Genomic DNA, 20828 nt, shown 5'->3' with positions numbered 1-20828 from the left:
GTGCAGCTACTATTCAAGGTTCTAGTCTCTGTCTTCTGGAGACTGACATTAAATAAACAACGTAAAAGTACTTGGTTAAAACAGTGGAAGCTGTAATAGAAGTTACAGAAGTAGGTATAGATAGTCAGATAAGGAGATAAGCAGTAACATGCTATCACACGGATGGGCTAGAAAACAGTACATGACCAACACCACCCCATTTTAACAGGGGCACTGATAACTGGAGAGACCAGGACAAGAATGACTGATGGTCTAAGAACTCTATGAATTAAAGGAAACCTGAGGGTGCTTATAGCCTGGAGAAGGTATTGTGAACGATACATATAAATACTGTATTAAAACCTTAAAATTAGAGAATAAAATCAAACAATTTACAGGGTCTCAGAGTCCATAAAATGGAGATTATGTGCCTCAACACATATCAAAGCAGAGTGTTTCACACTCCAGAGGTAGTTCCAATTCAGTTTTGTAGTGATCTGACTGTTAGAAAGTTCATACTGCAAAATATAAAATCCATCTACTTGTGACATCTACCAAAACCGTACCTTCAGAGCTCTCGTCTCTTCCCCGTAACAGCCTTCACAAACTTACAGGTAGCCAGATGACAAAACTATTAAGAGATTCCAGCTGCGATGTAACAAAGCTCAAGGTGTAAAGATTACTTTCTTGATTATTTACCTTTCTGAGGACTAAGATTGTATTACAATTTATTAGCATGCCTTTTACATTGCTGGCTTCTAGCGAAGTACTTTTCATTTAAACGGCTGTTTTACCCAATTTAGCCACTGCAATTCACTTTCTGACTTAAATGTGTAATTTCAACTTAGACTAATAATTAAATTTACAACTTCAGAGTTTAATTTCATGCTGCAGTAAAATAGTCCTCCCAATTTGTTTTTTCAGCATGTGCAAATTTTATATCAAGACATTAGAAAATATTTATAACTAGGAGAAGAAAGTGTATGGGTAATGGTGGGTATTGATGGGAGGAGAGAAATAGACATGTGTCCTTTGAAGAAGTGTTTTCTAAAATTATCTCATTTGGCTTCATTTTAGCCAAGAAGCTTGTTTTCCCTCAATGGCCATAATTTTTCAAGATTAAAAAGATACAACTTACATATAGTAAAATTCACCCTTTTTTTGGGTACAGTTCCCTGAGTTTTGAATAACATATACATTGTGTAACCAGCACAACATTCAAGACACAGAAGTTTCTATCAGGCCCCCAAATGCCCTATATCCCCCAGTCCCAGGCTCTGGCAAACACTTCTGATTTCTGCCCCCACACTTCTTCCTTCACAGGAATGTCATATAAAAGTGAATTGTACTGATTACAGTCTTTTAAGTCTGGCTTCTTCCACCACAGAATGTGTATCACTGTTTGCTCCACTTCAATGCTGAGTAGCATCCAACATAGAGCAGTAGCAGTTCATCCACTCCCCAGCTAAGGGACTAGGGCCATTTCCAGCTTTTAATTATTGTGAATAAAGCCATTACAAACATTTGCACGTAGTTTTTTGTGTGAATGTAAGTTCATTTCACTTGGATAAATAAACTATGTGAGATTTCTGGGGTTTTTTCCAACTGTCATCTAACATATATGGTAGTATTATAAAGATGGAAGGGTAATGCACTGCTTTTGCAATCCATCTATTTTCATTTCCCAACTATTTTCTCTGTATTTTATTATGGAAAAATATCAAATATGTAGTAAAATGAGAGAATTTTATATGACTACCTGTATATGCACCACTAGATTCTACAACTCAGTACGTTATTTTTGAATAAACTTATTTTGAAATAATTGTAGATTCACATGCACTTGTAATAAATAATACTGACAGCCCAATTACCCTTTACCCAGGTTCCCCCCAAATGGCTAACATCCTGCAAAAGAGTAGTATAGTATTACAACCAGGATACTGACATGAATACAGGTAAGATACGAAATGTTTCCGTCAGTACAAGGATTCCTCAAGTTGTCCTTCTACAGCAATTTCTCTCCTACCTTACCTTCGTCTTTACAGTAAACTTTAGCAACCACTCATTTGTTTAACATTTTTATAATTCCATCATTTCCAGAAATTTATATAAATGCAAGTATACAGTATGTGACCTTACAGGACTGCCTTTTTCACTCAACATAATTATCTGGAGGCTCCTCTGGGTTACTGCATGTACTGTTAGTTCATTTCTTTTTATAACTGAGGCATATTCCATGGTATGAATGTATCAGTTTGTTTACCCGTTCATCCACTGAAGGACTTTGGGGTTGTTTCCAGTTTGGAGCTAATATGAATAAAGCTGCTATAAACATTCACATACAGGTTTTTGTATGAACATAGGTTTTCTTTTCTTTTCAATAAATGCTCAAGGGTGCTGTTTCTGGTTTGCATGGTAATTGCAAATTGAGTTCTTTAAAAGAAACTGCCAAACTGTTCTCCAGCATGTTGCATTGCTTTACATTCTCACCAGCAGTAGAAGTTATCCCTTCTCTCTGCAGCATTTAGTGGTGTTGCAACTTTTTGTTATTTTGATACGTGTATGGAATAAGGTACTATGGTTTTAATTTGCATTTTCCTAGTAAGTAATGATGTTGAACATCTTTTCATGTGCTTGTCATTTTTATATCTTCTTTGGTGAAATAGCTCCTTTTACATCTTCTTTGGCCTATTTTCTAATTGCATTGTTTGACTTTTCACTGTTGGTTTTCAAAGTTCATTGTATTTTCTGGAAACTAGTCCTTTGTTGGACATGTGGCTTGCAAATACTTTCCCCTTTCATCCTAATAAGGGCCTTCTGTAAATCAAAAGTTTTTAATTTTGACGAAGTCCAATGATCAATTTTACCTTGATGGATCATGCTTTTTGTGTCATCTCTTTGACAAGCCCTAGATTCTAGGATTTTCTCTATTTTTTTCCTAAAAGTTTTATCTTTTACATTTTCTCTATTTTTTTCCTAAAAATTTTATCTTTTACATTTAAGCCAGTGAACCATTTTGAGTTAATTTTTTATATGGTGTGAGGTTTGAGTAGAGGTTCATTATTTTTGCCTATACATGCCCAAATGCTCCAGCATCATTTTAAAAGGCTAATTTCCATCCATTAAATTGCTTTTGCACTTCTGTCAAAAGTCAGTGGGCATACCTCTGTGGTTCTACTTCTGAGCCCTTCCTTATTCTGTCCCTTTGATCTCTAAGTTTATTCCTGCAGCAGTACCACACAGCCTTATTTATTATAGCTATTTAGCAAGTCTTGAAACTGCACAAAGTGATTCTCCTTTTTCAGAACTGTTTTGGCTATTCTAGATCTATTGCCTTCCCACATAGACTTTATAATATACTTAGTTTATACAGACAAAAAGCCTTGCTGGAATTTTTAAGTGAATTAAATCTGTATACCAATTTGGGGGCAACTGATATATATATGTTGAGTCTTCCAATTCATGAATACATCTTTCCATTTATTTAGGTCTTTGATATCTTTCATTTAAAAAAATTTTAGAATTTTCAGTATAGAAGTACTTTTACATGTTTGGCTAGGTTTACACCTATGTATTAAAAAAAATTTTTTTTATGTGTGATTCTAAGTAGTATTGTATTTTTAATTTTGGTATTCAAGTACATGTTTACTTCAAGTACACAGAAATAAAATAGATTTTTATATATTTATCTTACATCCTGTGATCTCAATGAACTCATTCATTAGTTCTAGGAATTTATTTTGCATATAGTTTGAGATTTTCTATATAGAAAATCACGTCAACCACAAATAAGGCAATTATATTTTTTATTTTCTGATCTATATATCTTTCAATTTCTTTTCCTAGTTTTACTTCTCTAACTAGAACTTCAAGCACTATCTTGAACGGCAGCACTAAGAGGAATATCCTTGCCTAGCTCCTGATCTTAGGGATAAAGCATTCAGTCCTTACCATTAAGTATGATGTTAGTTGAAGGTCTTATACACAGTACTCTTTAAAGTTCAGGAAATTCTCCTCTACTATTTTTCTGAGAGTTTTATCATGAGTGAACATTGATTTTTATTAAATGCTTTTTCTGCACTGTTTGACATAAATATGACATTTTTTTCTTTAATTTGTTAATACGGTAGATTATACTGAATAATCATTTTGGATATTAAATGAGCCTTGCATCCCTGAAATAAACCCAATTTGGTCATGGTACAAAATTCCCTTTACATATTGCTAATTTTTGTTAATATTTTGTTAAGGAATTTGAATCTATATTCATGAGGGATACTGGTCTACAGTTTTCTTCTTTGTACTATCTTTGTCTGCTTTTGGTATCAGGGTAACAAATTGTTTCCGTTCTGCTACTCACCTGTATAAACAATTTGCCAACATTCTTACATGTAAAGTGAGTTTCTTATAGACAGTGTATAATTGGGTCATACTTTATAATCCATACTGCCAATATGTTTTAATTGGTATATTTAGACCATTTACATTTAATGTAATTATTGATATCTTGGGGTTTAAGTCTGTAATATTATTTTTTGTTTGTTCTCTAAGTTTTTTCTTTTTTCTGCTTTCTTGTGGGTTACTGGAAAGCTTTTTAGAATTTTATTTTACCAACAGTATTTTTTGGTCTATCTCTTTGTAGTATTTCAGTGGTTACTTTAATATCACAGTGTAGTGGTGCTGTCATTTTACCAGTTCAAATGAAATATGGAAACCTTACCTCCCTTTTGGGGGTAAGCCCTGACTTCCCCTGTTTATATTATAAATGGACTCATATATGTTTCCTATATACATACACATCAGATGGTAATTTTTGCTTCAACTCTTAAGCTGCAAGTTATAAGATTAGAAGAAAGGCTATTGCATTTACCCATAATTTTGCTTACCATGATCTTATGTCCCAAGATTCTTTATTGCTTCCTTTCTGTTTAGAGAACTTCTCTTCGTCTTTCTTTTTAGGTAGGTCTGCTGACACAAATTCTCTCCTTTTCCTTTATCTGAGAATTTGTTGATTTCACCTTCATTCCTCAGATATTTTCATTGGATATTGGATTCACAGTTGACAATTCCTTCCATTCAGCACTTGGAAAATGTGCCATGTTCCTTCTGGTCTCAATGGTTTCTGATGAGAAATCCACCATCTTGAATTGTTTTACCCCTACTGATAAGGGGATTTCAAAATTTTTATTTTTTGGTCTTTAGATTTTAGAGTTTGAGTATGATGTGTTCAGTGAGGATTTCTCTGAGTTCACTCCACTTCTAATATGCAGATCTCTTTTGCCAAATCAGGGGGTTTTATGGCCACTGCATTTTTGAGTACTTTTCCTGCCCCACCCTTTTTCTCTTCTTCTGGGATTTCAATCACATCAATATGGGATACTCTGTTATAACCACAGATCCCTGAGGCCCTGTTCATTTTCTTTTTTCCAATTTATTTCCTTCTGTTGTTTGAAATGAGTAGGTTTTATTGTTTTCTCTTCAAAGTCATTGATTCTTTTCTCTGTCCCCTTCATGTTAATAATTACTCACTGATGCCTTCTTTATGACGGTTGCTTTAAAATCTTGTCAGATGATCCTAATATCTCTGCCATCATGTTGGTATCTATTGATTCTCTTTTCATTTAATTTCAGATCTTCTTGGTTCTTGGTACAATGAATGGTTTTCATTTGAAACCTGGACTTTCGGGTATTATGAAATACTGAATGTTACTTAAACCTTTTCTTTAGATGGATTCCTCTGACATGGCCTGGCAGGAAGAGGGAAGTAAGGCAGGCACCTTCTCATTAATGCCAGGTGGAGTATAAGTCTAGGATCCCAACTTGACCTACAGTGACACCTGAGGAGGTGGCTCCTCATTGCTGCTGGGTAAAGGTGGGACTTCCAGCACTCCACTATACCTCTACCGACACCTCCCTCGCTGGGAGAGTTAGGAGGACCACATTACTATTTCCTACGTGCTCCCTGCTCATACAGCAGGGATGGGATGGGACCTTGTTAACAGCCAGTGCAGATGAAAGTCCCAACTCTCTACCTGTCCTCCTCTAACCCCAGCCCAAGGGAGAAGTGGGGGCACCTCATTCTAGCCTGATAAGAGTAGAAGTACAGGCCCTTGCTGGTATGGTTCAGAGTGAGGCCAGTTTGTTCTCTAGTGTCTGGCTGTGGTAGGAAGTTTTTACTAAAGATTTCTGTCTTGCTCAGCTGTTCCGTTTGAGTTTCTCGAGTGAGAGCAGGCTTGCTGGGCCTGTTCTGTCTGAGCCCATTCCTGATTCTGGGTTGCTGGTTTTGTCAACTCTTCTTCTGAGGTAAATGAGGCAAAAAGAGAAAACAAAGACTCACCACCATGCTATCCCTTGGGCCCTGAGCTCCCTACCCACACCACCTTCTTCTCTCCATCTTCCAGAGTCTTCTTACATTTGTTTTATACATAAAGTCCAGGTTCTTTAGTTGTACTTAGTAGAGAGGAACAGGGAAAGGTACATCTAGTCCACATTCACAGATTTATTTTCATAGAGTCAATAAAGAACATTAAAGATGAAGATATATGACATTTCCACTGCTAACAAAAGGGATAATGGGTTTTTAAATGCTGAGAAATACTAATTTACAGATTTCTCTGACTTATTATTATGCAAGCAACACATATTAACCATTAAGTCTGTCTAAAATCTAACCTTAAAAATCCAAGAGCAGTCAAAATACTTTTTCTAAAATTAAGATTTCCTCCTTATCTGTCTACTAATACTTTAAAAAACAATTTCCTTTTGGGATGACTTATTTGTAATAAAATACTATTGAGTGTCACTGTTTTCTTGTTTAGTTTTAAATACAGAACATACTTCACAGATTAGCAAATCGGGTCATGTTCATGATTTAAATTTTCCTAATGTGAGATAAAAAGAGAACAGTCTACACAATTATAAATATTTTACTTCACAAAGCCCCCAACCATTATATATTCTTATCTAGTAATCTTTTAAATATATACATATATATTAAAAGGTACTGAGGCAAAAAGAAAAAAAAAGCAAAACAAAAACACAGAAATACTTCTGAACTGATCACAACAATATAAAAATGTTGGTAAAATTGTGGGGAACTTCTTTAATGAAGTTCTTTCTTAAAGAAAATCATATCCAAACACATAAACCTGGTGATAAACATCTAGGATATACAAAGTCATTTTCATCTGAAAATATTTCAAAAATTAAAAAACTTTAGAATAATTACGCTAAGCAAAATGGACACATAAAGATTATGGGACTTTATAAGGTAGTATACTTATTTGCTAGCCTATTTACTATGACACATTAGCTATTTTTCACTCTGTTGAGCAAAACTGTGCTAAATCCTAGAAGATAAAGCAACATCCGAGTAAATAAATAATAAACCATTTTCTGTATCATATCTAATAGTGAAACGAAAGAGTTGACATTCAGAAAATGCTCACTATTCTCAACTATGAGGTTGAAAATAGGCAAGTTTATGAACTATGAATCTAATTCTTCTGATGTCTTAGTAATAGGCCAATGACTTTTCGGCTCATTAATGAAGCCTGAACTCCTACAAATAAATGAGGCATGCATTTAAGTGTGTTTCCCTTTATTCAAAACTTGTCATTTTGTTCCAATAACAGTAGATCAATACTAACTTTAAACAAATAGTATTACCACTAGAACAGCCTAACAAGATAGTACTCAAGGTTTACTGCCATTCAAGTTATGATTACTGATAAGCTAGCAAATACATTGAATGTAAGTTTATCTCTCATATCACAAAAGAATGGAAAGCTTAAATTTTAGAGCTAGAGTTTTGAGTACTTCAAAAACACATAAACTATTAGGACTATGATTTTCAACAATTTATTATCATACTAACAAATGCACTTAAAGAGGAAAACTTTTGTCCTCTATTACTTATCAAACATTAGCTGAATCAATAAACTAAAATTTATGTTGGTAGCCTATGGAGATTTAAACACTTTTACATATACTCATCCTTCTTAATTATTAGATAACACAGACCAACAACCAAGTAGGCAGAGACCTGAGAAACCTTGCTATCTACCTTCATTTTATCCTGGGTGAAATCATATTTAAACATTTACATTGGCCAATACCAAAATTAAAGGCTATAAATGCTCATCTAAGGAAGTATGACTATGAATCTTACTTTAAAAGACTACATATTGAAAATCTTCAGTCATGTATTTACCTTATCAGCTTTCAGCTTCCTAAGGAAGGATGGATTGTCATATCCTTTTGCTTGCCTTGCCTCTTGCAAATGGTTGATCATCCACACATTTTTTCTCTGCTTTGCCAAATCAAGTGCTGATTCACCCTGATAATGTAAGTAGAGGAAATTCACATTAAAAATTAAAGAAAAAGCAGACTATTTTAGTTACTAACTTTTAAAGAAAGCACTTCCATAAAATGAACTGACTGAACTATTAGTTCATAAACATTGTTTTTACATTGGGCTAGGTCAGTTGCTGAAAGTATCTAAATCGTTATATATTACTCAATATATTTTCCCACTCAAGGTACAATTAGAAAATATACTTACTCATTCTATAGAGTCTAGTTTTGCTTTGTATTTTGACTTATATTAGATAGTAAATTAAAAAGTAGGTATTTTAGCACCTGCTGGATCAGAGGCTGCCACTAAGTTTATCAGTTATTTCATATTATTTAAGGGTTTCATTAGTAATAGTTATTGCTGCAACACATTCTGATATAATACGAAGTCACCAGAAATTTTAGTTTTATTTCAGTGATGACAAAAGCCTGATGAGGAGAACTGAGGGGAAAAAGACAAGCCAACTCCTACTCACACTGCTGTTTTACTGGCGGCATTCTTAATCACCTTAGACTTATACTCCCACCCAGAAATTTACAAAGAGAACAAGGGCAGTAACAAAAAAGTGAAACTCAAGTTGACTTGTAGCTCCCTTTGATCTCAAGAAAAAAAAAAAGCCAAAGAATGTAAGGGAACAGAGAACTGAGAAGTTTTAAAGGAAGAAACAAGTCATAAGCATCCCCAATTCTAGAGCTATACTTCTTTTTGTCTTTATTAATTTAAAACCTTATTTGTCTTTCTGCAAATCAGACACCTACATTTCTATTGTATTTAATATTCTCCACTATTTATCTACTGCTTTAAATAGAAAAGTGAAGTCAAAATTTTCGTTTGCCAAAATTTCAAAAAGGTATAGATGAATATACAAAACCACTTAAAAAAGAAAACATATTGAGATTTTACTTTAAAAACTGGAGAAAAATAAAGTTAAAAAAAAGCCTTGGGGTGCTTTACTCAGGAGGGAGGATTATTTATCAAGTATGGAGTACAGTTTATTAAAACAAACAAACACACTGAAAAATAAAAAGCAAAGAGCAAAATAAACACACCACTACAACCAGCAGCTACAACTATAACACAACAGTAACAATAAAAAACCCAAGCAATCCTTTCATGAAAAGATCAATGGTATTGAATAAGGAATAGACTAATCTAGGTGAGCCTTCTACAAATAGGGATATTTACTTTAAAATATCTCCTTACCTATTCAATAATTCTATCACCTAGGTTGTCAAAACCAGCTAATTAATCCAAACTATAAAGATTACCTGAATAAAAGCAATCCCTTGGGTAACAACTCCCAGAGAATATCCTGCAGTTGCCTCGGTCCCGCTGAGCATCCCTTCCACTAGAGGGCCATGTGACACCTAAGGATTGCCTAGACAAAAAGATGGAGGGAGCTTTAAGAAATCTTTCAACTCCTCTAGTCATCTGACTACTTTTGTTCAGTTCTTTTATTCAGCTGGTAAGACAAGCAAGCAATTGAAGAATTACACTAAAACAAGGGTTTCGAATCAAGTCTATATTTGATCACTCCATGTGTCAGCCAAAATAGTAAATGATAATAACAGCAATAAACAGGAATCATGGAGTATTCACAGACTACATAACTGGTAATGAAACAAATTCTTCAAGGGCTTTGATGAGATAAACATTATTGAAGGTACAGGGTGGAAGATTACTTTTTGCCTAAGTGAGGTTGAATTTTATTATTAAAACTAAGGAAAAATTTTCAGTATAGACCATCTAGGTCAGGTACTTAAAAAGTAATGAAAACTATTTTCTGAAAAGTTTCATATATCATTTCAAGAAACTTATATATGAGTCCTTCAAGTATAGTGATTAACAAAGCTCAGTAATTTTACATTTTGCACAAGCTAAAATTTATGTCCTTTGATAACTTTACAAAGAAAAAATTATAGATGCTTGGGCAGCATTCAGAGAATAATTTCCCCAAAACTCAATTCACCTAAATGTATCTGTACAACCAAAAACATGTACAAAGGAGTTAAATACTATTATTTTTCAATTCACAAGTGAGATGCTATCATAAAAAGGGGTTACGGCATAGGTAATTTCAAAAAAATACTTAGTATACAAATCACTTCCGTCCCCCTAGTGTTATTACTTAACAAGATTTAAATTTATTCTATGTACCTATTATCGAGGGCCATGCTTCTTACATTCTTTTGAGTCATATATAATGGAAGCCATTGACCCTCTTCCCAGAAAAGCGCTGGTACATGTTAAATATTTTATAACAATTTCAACAAAGGTTCATGAACCCACCCTCTAACCAAAATCCACTGCTGGGTGCCAGAGTAAGAACCTCTAATCTAGGGTATATGACTGTTCTGATCTTTCTAAGGATCAAATAGCCATTTTAAAAGCACCTACTATTTAATATTGTCTCCAAAATAAGTTCATACTATGGTAAAAGAATCATTTGTTTACATGTTAAAAAAACTGAATTCCTTCCTCAAATAACTAATTTACAAGAGTAAATACCTATTTTGCTAATATAAAAACCTATTTCTAAGGAACAAGTTTTAATCTTATGTAGGAAACAGCTATTTTAGAAGAAACAGGATCAACGAATGGTTATATAACCATTATAACACAAAGTATAACTTTTCATACTCTTTGAAAAACGTAACTTTTACCAGCTATTAAAGCCATATCCAGAGCTGCAGGCTAGCTCTTTTTGTTATAATTCATGATTATCAACTAGATTCTCTTTAAGACTTAAAAAGAAAAATGGAAAAATATACAAGTATAAACTTTATTTGTTAAATTTCTGGACAAATAATTTAATTTGGATTTGTTTTTATTAATGAATTTTTCCTTTTCAAAAATTTCAGCAATTTAAGTTTACTTACTTAGTTTGACATTCCACATTGCTAAAAGACACCACCACCTCAAATTACAACGACTAAAACAGAACTCCTATTACTTTCATTTGAAAAAAGTATTTTTCCTTCAGTTTTCAGAACCACAATACAGTTGACCCATGAACAGCACAGGAGCTGGGAGCACTGACCACTCCAACACAGTCCAAAACCCATGTATACAACTTCTGACTCCTCCAAAACTTAACTGCTCATAGTCTGCTGTTGCCTGGAAGCCTCACATAACATAAGCAACTGATTAACACATGTTTTTTATGTTATATGTATTGTATACTGTATTCTCACAATGAAGTAAGCTAGAGAAAAGAAAATGTTTTTCTCAAATTGTCTCAAATCTCTGAAGATTTTTCCAATATATTCACTGAAAAAAATCCACATATAAGTACACCTATGTAGTTCAAACCTTGGTGTCCAAGAGTCAACTGCATTATATTACAAGATATTCAGTTATTCAAACCAAATTTTATTCAAAGTCATCAATGTTGTTTTCTTTGACCTTCATATCTATTACACCTTTTCATTTCTACTCTAGACTATCATTTCCAAATCCATTCACTTCTGTCTCTACTCCAACAATCACAGGCTAAACTAACACCAGAACTTGCCTAGTTTATTCCAACAGTCTAACTGATCTTCAGCTGCACCTTCCATTTCCTTAATTCTAGAATGCATTCTCCAGATACAGAAACTAAAGCAATCTTTCCAAAAATATTTAAAACATAATCATAAACCACCCACATAAATCCTTCCAACTGTTTCTCATGACCAAAGAATACAACTGAAGCTCCTCATTGTGGCCTTGTGTGAAGGGACACCTGCCTAGCTCAGTGACGTCACCACCTCCCTCTCATACGTGGCCCAGGCTATCACCTCTGCACCCTGATATGGCAAGCTCACTTCTGGCCTTGGGACTTTGCAGATGTGGTTTTGCCCCATGTATCTCTGCACAGCTGACCACCTCTCAACAGACAAGCCTCAAAGAAAATGTCATCTCGTCAGAGGCATTCATCTCTCCTCACCTGATGTGGCTCCCTCAACCCTCTCAACCCTCTCAATCTGCCTCATATGCGCCTCTCTCTCTCTCTCTCTCTCTCTCTCTCTCTCTCTCTGTGTGTGTGTGTGCGCGTGCTTTAATTCACTTACTGTCTACTTCTTCAATACAATATAAGTTCTGAGAGAATAGGGACTTCATCTGTCTTATACACCTTGGCTCCACAGCACTGAACAATATTTGGTGAACAGATGAATAAATGGTTTCCATTAGGAGGCAGTGACAAAACTTCAGCAAATAGGTGCCAGATTCCAGTAGAAAAGGTATCTGACACTTATGTCATGCTTTTTAATACATACAAGTGTATTTAAAAACAAAAATCTACTTTTTCACCAGTGTGGACAAAAAGATTATTTTTCCTCTGAAAGTATAATTGTTCCCTGAGCAACTGAAGCAACTCCTTACACTTTAAAAATAATGTCACTCCAAGTAAGTCAGAGAAAGACAAAACACCATATGACTTTTTATATGTGGAATCTGAGGGAAAAAAAGGTTCATAGATACAGAGATACATAATGGTGGTTGCCAGAGGCAGGGAGCTGGAGGTGGGCAAAATGAGTGAAGGGAGTCAAAATACATAAAATAAGTTAAGTCACGGTGATGAAATGCACAGCATGGTAACTACTGTTAATAATGCCGTATTGCATATTTGAAAGTTACTAAAAGAATCAATCTTAAGGGCTCTTATCACAAGAAGAAAATCTTATACCGTGTATGGTGATGGATGTTGACTAGACTGTGGTGGTGGTGATTTCATGATGCGTACAGGTGTGAGACTGCTAGGTTGTATATTTGAAACTATGGTAACATTGTATACCAATTACACCTCAATAAAAAAAATTGGCACTCCAGAAGCTGCCAGGAATTACATTTAAAATAACTTCCTTTTATCAACAGCTAACCTTGATTATACATGTCAGTAAAATTAAAACATCAATAAAAACAAAGTGACCAAAAAAGCACATATATTTAAATAAAAGCTTTATAGGCACAATAATTAGCTCAATTACTCAACAGGAGACTCTGGAAGGTATTCACATGAACTGTACTAGTTAAGAAAGCTACATGCCAGTTTATCCTACCTTGGTACCTAATAATTCAAGGGTCTGAACCTTAAATGTTTTAAAACACTAAAAATGTAAGGTTCAAACACTTAAGTCATGTCAAGTATCTCTACTCTTACCATTACCTTTCTGTTGAACTCACTATAGATTGTTTCTTTCACTAATCAAAATTCATGCAATGGTTAATGTAGAGTGCAAAGTGTTCACTATTTGAAAAGATGTTAAAATTACAAACCATACCTCAAATACTTAACTATCCTGATTGAAGAAAAGTTATCTAAAATTTTATATGGATAGAAAAAAATATTTTTATTAAATGCTCTAAATATATTCACTCCTAGTTTCAAATTCCAGAACCATGTAGTCATCTTGTCCTAATTCTTTTGTATTATTTTAAGTTCAATATACTGATACAACTCTTGGCAGAGTCTTATTATTTGCCATGCTGAAATTGTTTCTATCTTTTCAGTAACACTAAATATCTTGATATGTATTCCCGGGGCACAATCACCTTAGGAATGGCTGTCTGGTAGCAAAGAAGAAAAGTAACACTCTAAAGCAGTTCAGATATAAAACATAAGGTAATCTCACTAATTTTTCCTAATGGGGATATTGATCAGGTTTTGTCAAACTGCTCCTTTCTTGCCCTTTAGCCTTGGGGTCAGCCTTACATATTAATCACTTGTGTTAAGAGTTCGTCAGAGCTCCTATTTTAAAATACTTGGAAATGCAAAAATTTCTGTAATTTCAGAAGGGGCAGAGAGGTACACTAGCAGAGTCATGAAAACTAGCTTAGAGATAAAAGCTCAAGACTATACAATCCTCATTCAATCAGTCAACAAATACTTAAGAGTAACTAACCATCAAGTGTCAAGCAATATGGTATGTTGACTTCCCTCTTTCCATGTGTTACTGATACTAGACCTTTCTGATCACTTTGGGTAGGGACAAGAAGACTTGAAATTTTAAAAAATAAGAAAATACATGGTTTTCCCAATTTCTTATAGATTCCAATAAAATATTTTGGTACTGATTTTTACCTAAATATTTTTCATTAGACTCACTTCTAAAAATTGGTTATAATCTTAACTAGTCTCCACATAAGTAGCTTAAACCATTTTATTTTAGTAGGTTAACCTTCTCTTCTTAAAATAACTGAACAAAGAAAGAACTATTCATTGGAACACGGAGATGCCCTGATCCAGCAGGAGATAACCTACTTTTTGACTGCCATTTCAGATTAAGCAGCTTGAACCTTTTCATACCTAATTAGCATATGTCCTCAGAAATTTAAGAAACATGACTCAGGCTTATAGTCAAAATTAAAGAACATTTCCCAATAGGCACAAGTTATTTATAAATGCACATTATTAAAAAATGATGTTTACAAGTTTTAAGTCATTTCACAGAGTCTATTGCTGAAAGACATGGATCCTGAAGCTTTAAAAATGAGGCTTTAAAAATTTAAGAGTACCAATAAGAACTTTCTTGCAGGTATTCATAAAATGTCTACAAACTTCTAAATCTCAGAGTATAAAATAAACATTAACTGTGCTTTTCTCTTAGATAATTTTGCACACTTTTCCTGGATTAGTCCAGCATTTGGCGGAGGGTTCTCCTATAAACATCATAAAGATGTTTATCAAACTTAAAGGTCCTGACCTTTAAAAAAGTAAGGCAATAAATAACCAAGTCAAAGAATTACTAAAAACTATTACACATGATGTGGTTTAATTACAAACTTGTGATTCTCTGTAATGATCTTCTTAAACAAACCAGAAAACTATTCTCTTCAGCTATAAAAATAGATTATACAACTGACTTTCCAAAAGTCAGTAAGAATTTGCTAATGAAAAAGCCACCAAAATCTGAAAATTTCTTCCATATTAAGAGATGAAAGTAAATAAACCTATCTTTCAAAACAAAATCTTGCCTGGAAGCAAGGGGATGAGTTTAAGTAAGACGTTTTTTCATCGCTGGCTGTGAAAACACCTGTGTCTTCTTGAAGACCTCACACGCAGTGCCCCCACCTCACACAGCGTAGTCCGCGGGGTGCTTTTACCTTGATGTTCTGGGCCTCCACATTCGCCCCGGCTTCCAGGAGGAGGCTGATGACTGTGGTGTTCCCTGCTAGGACTGCCCAGTGCAGAGCAGTGTTTTTGTGATACTTGTCACCAAGGTTAACTGAAACATTGAATGTTAAAAGCAATCTAGTTGGATCCACACTGAAAAGGAAACAAAAACACGACAACAACAACGACCCTAATTTCAGCTGTAGAAATGGCCACCGAATCTAGCCTGCGGCTGCACCTTCACAGCTCGCCCTGGAGCGCTCTGGTCCAGCCTACACTTAGCGACCTCACAACCCTGCGAAGGCAGCAGTCTGGTAAGGCACGGCGCACGTGCAACACCACGTGAGGTGGCACGGTCCCAAGAGGATGTGCTTGGGCCTGACATTTTCTATTTTTGATCTAAGGATTAATGTCATTATATCTATATGATTAAACAAACTTTTGACTTAAATACAGATTGTTTCAAAAACAACTTAAGGCAACTCAGTAATAAATTAAACTTGCCAGTAAGTAAATCGCATGAAAAAATCAGTTACTTTTAAAAAAGAAGGTAACATCTCCTCCCACTCTTAGAAATTGTTAAAAGAGTAATAGATGGACAGGATACTATAATTACCAAGGTAAATGTAGGCATCCAAAAGGTAATGTGTTATATATTATGTACTGATAATTAAAATTTTAAGTATCAGCAAGTGTAACAGTAACTGCTTTTTCTCATCATTTATTTTACATATTATTATGTTAAAAATAATCTTGACTAAATATTTTATAGTGGTTACATACCTATGTGTTCTGTAAGCTGCCCACATTAAAGGTGTCATTCCATTTTGATCCATCATATCTACATCCTGATAGGGTAAAATGAAAAAAGTCAGACAGTAAATTTCTAAGTTCCTTCCAAATTTACTTAGAAAAATCTAATTTACACATCAAAGCCAATAAGTACCACTCAATCAAAGGTGATGTGCAAAACCTTTTCTTTCTTAACTTTAAATAAAACTATTTATTGTTACTAAATACTTTAACGTGCACATAAATATTTGACATATTAAACATATATTTAATTAACACTTAGTTTTCTTTTTAAGATGCTTTAATCAGCCTTTCAATGTTTTGCATTTAAAGATCTTGAACTATCTTTTATCTTTCAGCCACAAGGAATAGGTTAAATGACTTTAGTCTCTGAAAAACTTACACTAACTCATTATAGTAGAGATTAATGAGTTCCTGTTTATTCTAGGCATTTCAAAAGAATAACAAGATTTTCTTTTTAATGAACTCAAAATGAGGGTAGTTTTTCTATTATGCATGTACATTTTGGAAGTTAAATTAATTCTGCAAACTTTGTGGTGAAAAGCAATGATAAAGCAATTCTTTGCCTTACACCCCACCATTTTCACCTTTAGTAGCTTGCTATTTTGGTATTTACCTCCACATCTTAAAATAAGATGCTTGAATTGCTACTTTTTTGATTTTTGATTTTAGGCATTATCTTCTGAGACTCCTCAGCATGCAAAATGAGACTTTCTCCCTTTCTTCTCCCTGCTCCATATCACAAATATGCACCATCCTCTTCATTCCTCTTATGGCATCTATTGTAATTCTGGGTCTATAAATATCTGATACTATTACCAGCAAAATAATGTAGTAAACCATGATTACTTTCCTACTCAACTTTTAACTTTCCTTGGTAAACTTTGCCTATTTTTTTTTTAGCAATTAAAACTACCACTTATCAACCAAAGGGTTTCCCTAGTTAACTAAATCTTTGTCAAGACATTCTGGACATTCCTAAAGAATCCTTAAAAGGGGGGGCTCCCAACCTTTCGGGGCGCTCCTCTCTGAGGTCGCCTGCACTTTCCAAGTGCATAACCTTTTAACTTTAAACTCTCTTTCAACCTTTCAGGGGGTGCCTCTTCTCTAGGGCAGCCCACACTTTCTAAGAATATAACCTTTTAATCTTAAACTTTCTCTCTCCAACCTTTCGGGGTGCTTCTTGTTACTGAGGTTGCCTGCTGCACTTCTCTCTTTAAGTAATTTCAAATAAAGCTTTTACTCTGCTTCACTAAAAAAAAAAAAGACATTCTGATGTATCAGGGATTTCATTAGCTTCACTTCCCTAAAATTATCCCTCCTAACCCACTCCAATCTGAAGTGGTTATCCTGTATGCCTGAAGCAAGTCTTAACTGAAACAGGAGTTCTCTGAGGACCAAAACTGTATTAAATTCATCTTTGTATTCTTAGTGCCCAGCAGAGAAGATGATCAAAAAACATTTGTTAAATTAAAAATCATGTTTACCTATTTACTCTTCTAGGCTTGGGAAAGGCACAGGCGAGTAAGACAAAACATGGTTTTGAATTCCTAGCTCCACCACTTAATAGCTGTAAGACTGGCAAAATTACTTAAATGCTGAGCCTCAGGTTCCTCATCTAAAACTGAGGATTTCATAAGACCCTTGTGATGATTACATGGCATGTGTGTAAAGCACCTAGTCCACAGCCTGGAAAGTAACAGACAGTCAAGAAGCATAAAGTTTCCCTTCTTCCCTTTCCCATCTCCCATTCCTGGATTACATGAAGTCAGCAGTTCTAATCCAAGTTATGGATTGTCTAATTTACCAATCAATGGAGAGAAGACAGAGTTACAGTGAATGCACTGTAAACACTTCTCAACTCCATGCAGCAGTTTTCTGTGAGCCACTATCACTGACGGGAATACGACTCAAATGTGAACATTATCCAAGTGTACTGAGGCAGAAAGAAATGCTGAGAACCACTGTATTAGACAAACTAGAGCACATATCCTTGGATGTTGTAAGTTTTAGTTCCTTGTCATGAATACTGTAATCAAATTTTATGCCTTAAACATTACAAATCCATTTCTGGATTTACTTTCAAGTGTTATTTAGAACACCTTAATATTTCCAATATGCACGCTGTAAACGTTTTTTAAATCTCTGAAGAAATAACAAATTCCTTGTTTCTCATATGAGAATTAAGTACTGTCACTTAATTTACTTCCTTCACTGTCCTGATTTCAAGAAAGCTCAACTAAATTTCTTAGTTGTCTTTTCATATCCTTTCAAAAAGAAATAATATTAAAAACATCAATATATAAAATTAAAAATGTGAAATTATGCCATATCTCAAGAGTACTAAAAGAAAAATGAAATTCAACTTTTTCTCTCTTTGGGTCAGGATTTAAAACTTTGTACCTCTTTTCCAAGTTCAGCCTGGATGTATGGGCATTCTCTATTAGGAAGAATAAACACACCCAGATCAGAAGCTCACGGGAACTCCATGATCAACAGGGCTCCAAAACTTAGCATTTTCCCCTTTTTCCTCTGAATATCATCCAAAAGAACTGGTAGTGAGCACTGTGTACATTTAACAGTATAACTAAAATGAAACAATTGTGAAGAAAAGAGTGACAAACTGAACATGTTTTATGTCCTAAGAATGTCAAATTGATACAATTAACAAAAAAAAATGGGGGAAAAAATCGAAAAAGGTTGAAAAGAAAGTATGGTACATGCCTACTCTGTAATACTGAAAAATCAAAGGGTATTATTACAACTAAAAAATCAAGTAATAGAAATGCAGTTGTATTTATGAGAAATAACACTAAGAAAAATATTATTGATTGAAGTCAGTGCAAGACAAGGAGGAGAAAGAATAAAATTACACTGATTATTAATGCTTATAATTGGGAAGGAATCGGAACTAATAAAATGTGAGCAAACATCTGATTGAAGTGAGAGAGAGAAAGAGAACTATGTAACTACATGAGGAAAGGACTTACCAAGCAAAAGAAAAGAAGAAGCATAAAACCCTAAGACAACGACATAGCAAAGCTGTTTAGGGAACAGCAGTTAAGACTGGTGTGGGCAAAGCTCAGGAAATGAGGTGGAGATAGCACATGAGTTCCAGAAGCCAGAGCAAGGCTCTGGAGCCCAAAGCATGGTGTAATGCACAGTAGAGGGGTTTTCCTTTACAATATATTAGTGTATACATGGAAAAAAATACCAGAGAAATATATACTACACTATCAAAGAATGTCATCTCCTCGGGGGGAGGAGTAAAGGAAGAGGTAGTGCTTCATTTTCTAGGTCATACTCTTCTATCATGTTTGAATATTTTACAATAAGCATGTGTTACTTTTGTTAAGGAAAAAAAAAACTTTACTCATTAAAAAGCAAACTAATTACCTGTCCACATGTATTAGCACCATCATGCATGTATTGTACAAAAGGTACTATGACAAGCAGATATTCCTACCCTTTAAGAACCATATAGCTTACATACTATGCCAGAGTTAAAAAGATTACTGAAACATCCAAACTCCAAAATCAGTAAGATAACAAAAAGATGTAAAAATTTACACCATTTTTTTCACCCAGTTAAAAACTGAAAGAATAAAAATGAATGTGTATTATATATATATATTTGCAATAGAGAAGACCACTAAGGACACTGTCATGTGCTACAGTACCATCTACTGCTTCAACCCCCAGTCTAGAAACAATGATAGTCCCCTGTGGTAGTTGGTCTCCAAAGATAGCCCCCAATAAACCTCACCTCCTGGTGCTCAGACCTCTGTGTTCCCACAGTGAATATGGGCTTGGCTTAACTGACAGAATGGAATACGTATGTTACTATGCCAGTTCAAGACCTAAAACTTAAAAAGGGCAGGCAGCTTCTGCTTTTGTTCATTTGGGAGCTCTGAGCCACCACACAAGAAGTCTAGTTCCCTTCTCAGAGAAACCAAATGGAGGGGTCTTGTGGAGGAGTTCTGAGACTGCATGGAGTAAAAGAAAGAGGTTTAGCTGTCCTAGCATCTCAGCCGAACCAAGCCTTTAGCCATCGTAGCAGGTACAAAGTGAGTGAGTGGCTGAGCCCCCAGCCATTATCACAAGGAAAGCCATCACCCAGCCAAGCCCAGTGAAGCCACAGAAATACAATAAATGATTGGTGTCGTTCTAAAGCCATTAGATTTGGGGGCAGTCTGCAAACACAGTTAACGGACAGTAAACTCTTCCTTCCAGCAGTTAACAAATCTACGCCTCCTTTCCTAAATAAGCTGTAACGCATGACACACAGCTGTCATTGCTTGGCACAGCCAACAGGTACCTTAAAGGATTCATAAGATAAATACAATTAAATCTAAGTCGGCATAAAATTTTAAATCAGAAGAAATATATTTTAATAGCTATGAATTAAAATCATGTGTCTTACTCTTATGATGAGCTCCTTAGGTATAGAACTAATGTTTAAGTATAACCAGAGAAAACACATGGAAGAAAGCTGAGTGACATTACTTAAAAAAAAAAAAACATTTATTACAGTAACATATATAAACTGGCAATATTTAATGTGATTACAGTCACTACACA

The 20828-nt window shown here is 34.6% G+C and overlaps 1 protein-coding gene across 2 annotated transcripts in view; it reads right to left on the bottom strand.

Annotated features, from left to right (window-relative positions):
• The window catches only part of ZDHHC17 (zinc finger DHHC-type palmitoyltransferase 17), a 97517-nt gene that overhangs the window by 21871 nt on the left and 54818 nt on the right, over positions 1-20828 (bottom strand). For both annotated transcript variants that reach the window (XM_036877167.2, XM_036877166.2), the window contains exons 6-8: positions 16218-16282; positions 15425-15587; positions 8195-8320 (exon numbers count right to left, since the gene is read on the bottom strand). In XM_036877167.2, the coding sequence (XP_036733062.2) occupies positions 8195-8320; positions 15425-15587; positions 16218-16282 (354 nt within the window). The remainder of the gene's footprint in view (positions 1-8194; positions 8321-15424; positions 15588-16217; positions 16283-20828) is intronic.

This window comes from Manis pentadactyla, chromosome 10, assembly GCF_030020395.1.
Source record: "Manis pentadactyla isolate mManPen7 chromosome 10, mManPen7.hap1, whole genome shotgun sequence".
Lineage (NCBI taxonomy): Eukaryota > Metazoa > Chordata > Mammalia > Pholidota > Manidae > Manis > Manis pentadactyla.
Note: the sequence above shows the minus strand (reverse complement) of the source record. Positions and strands in the feature narration are given on the sequence as shown.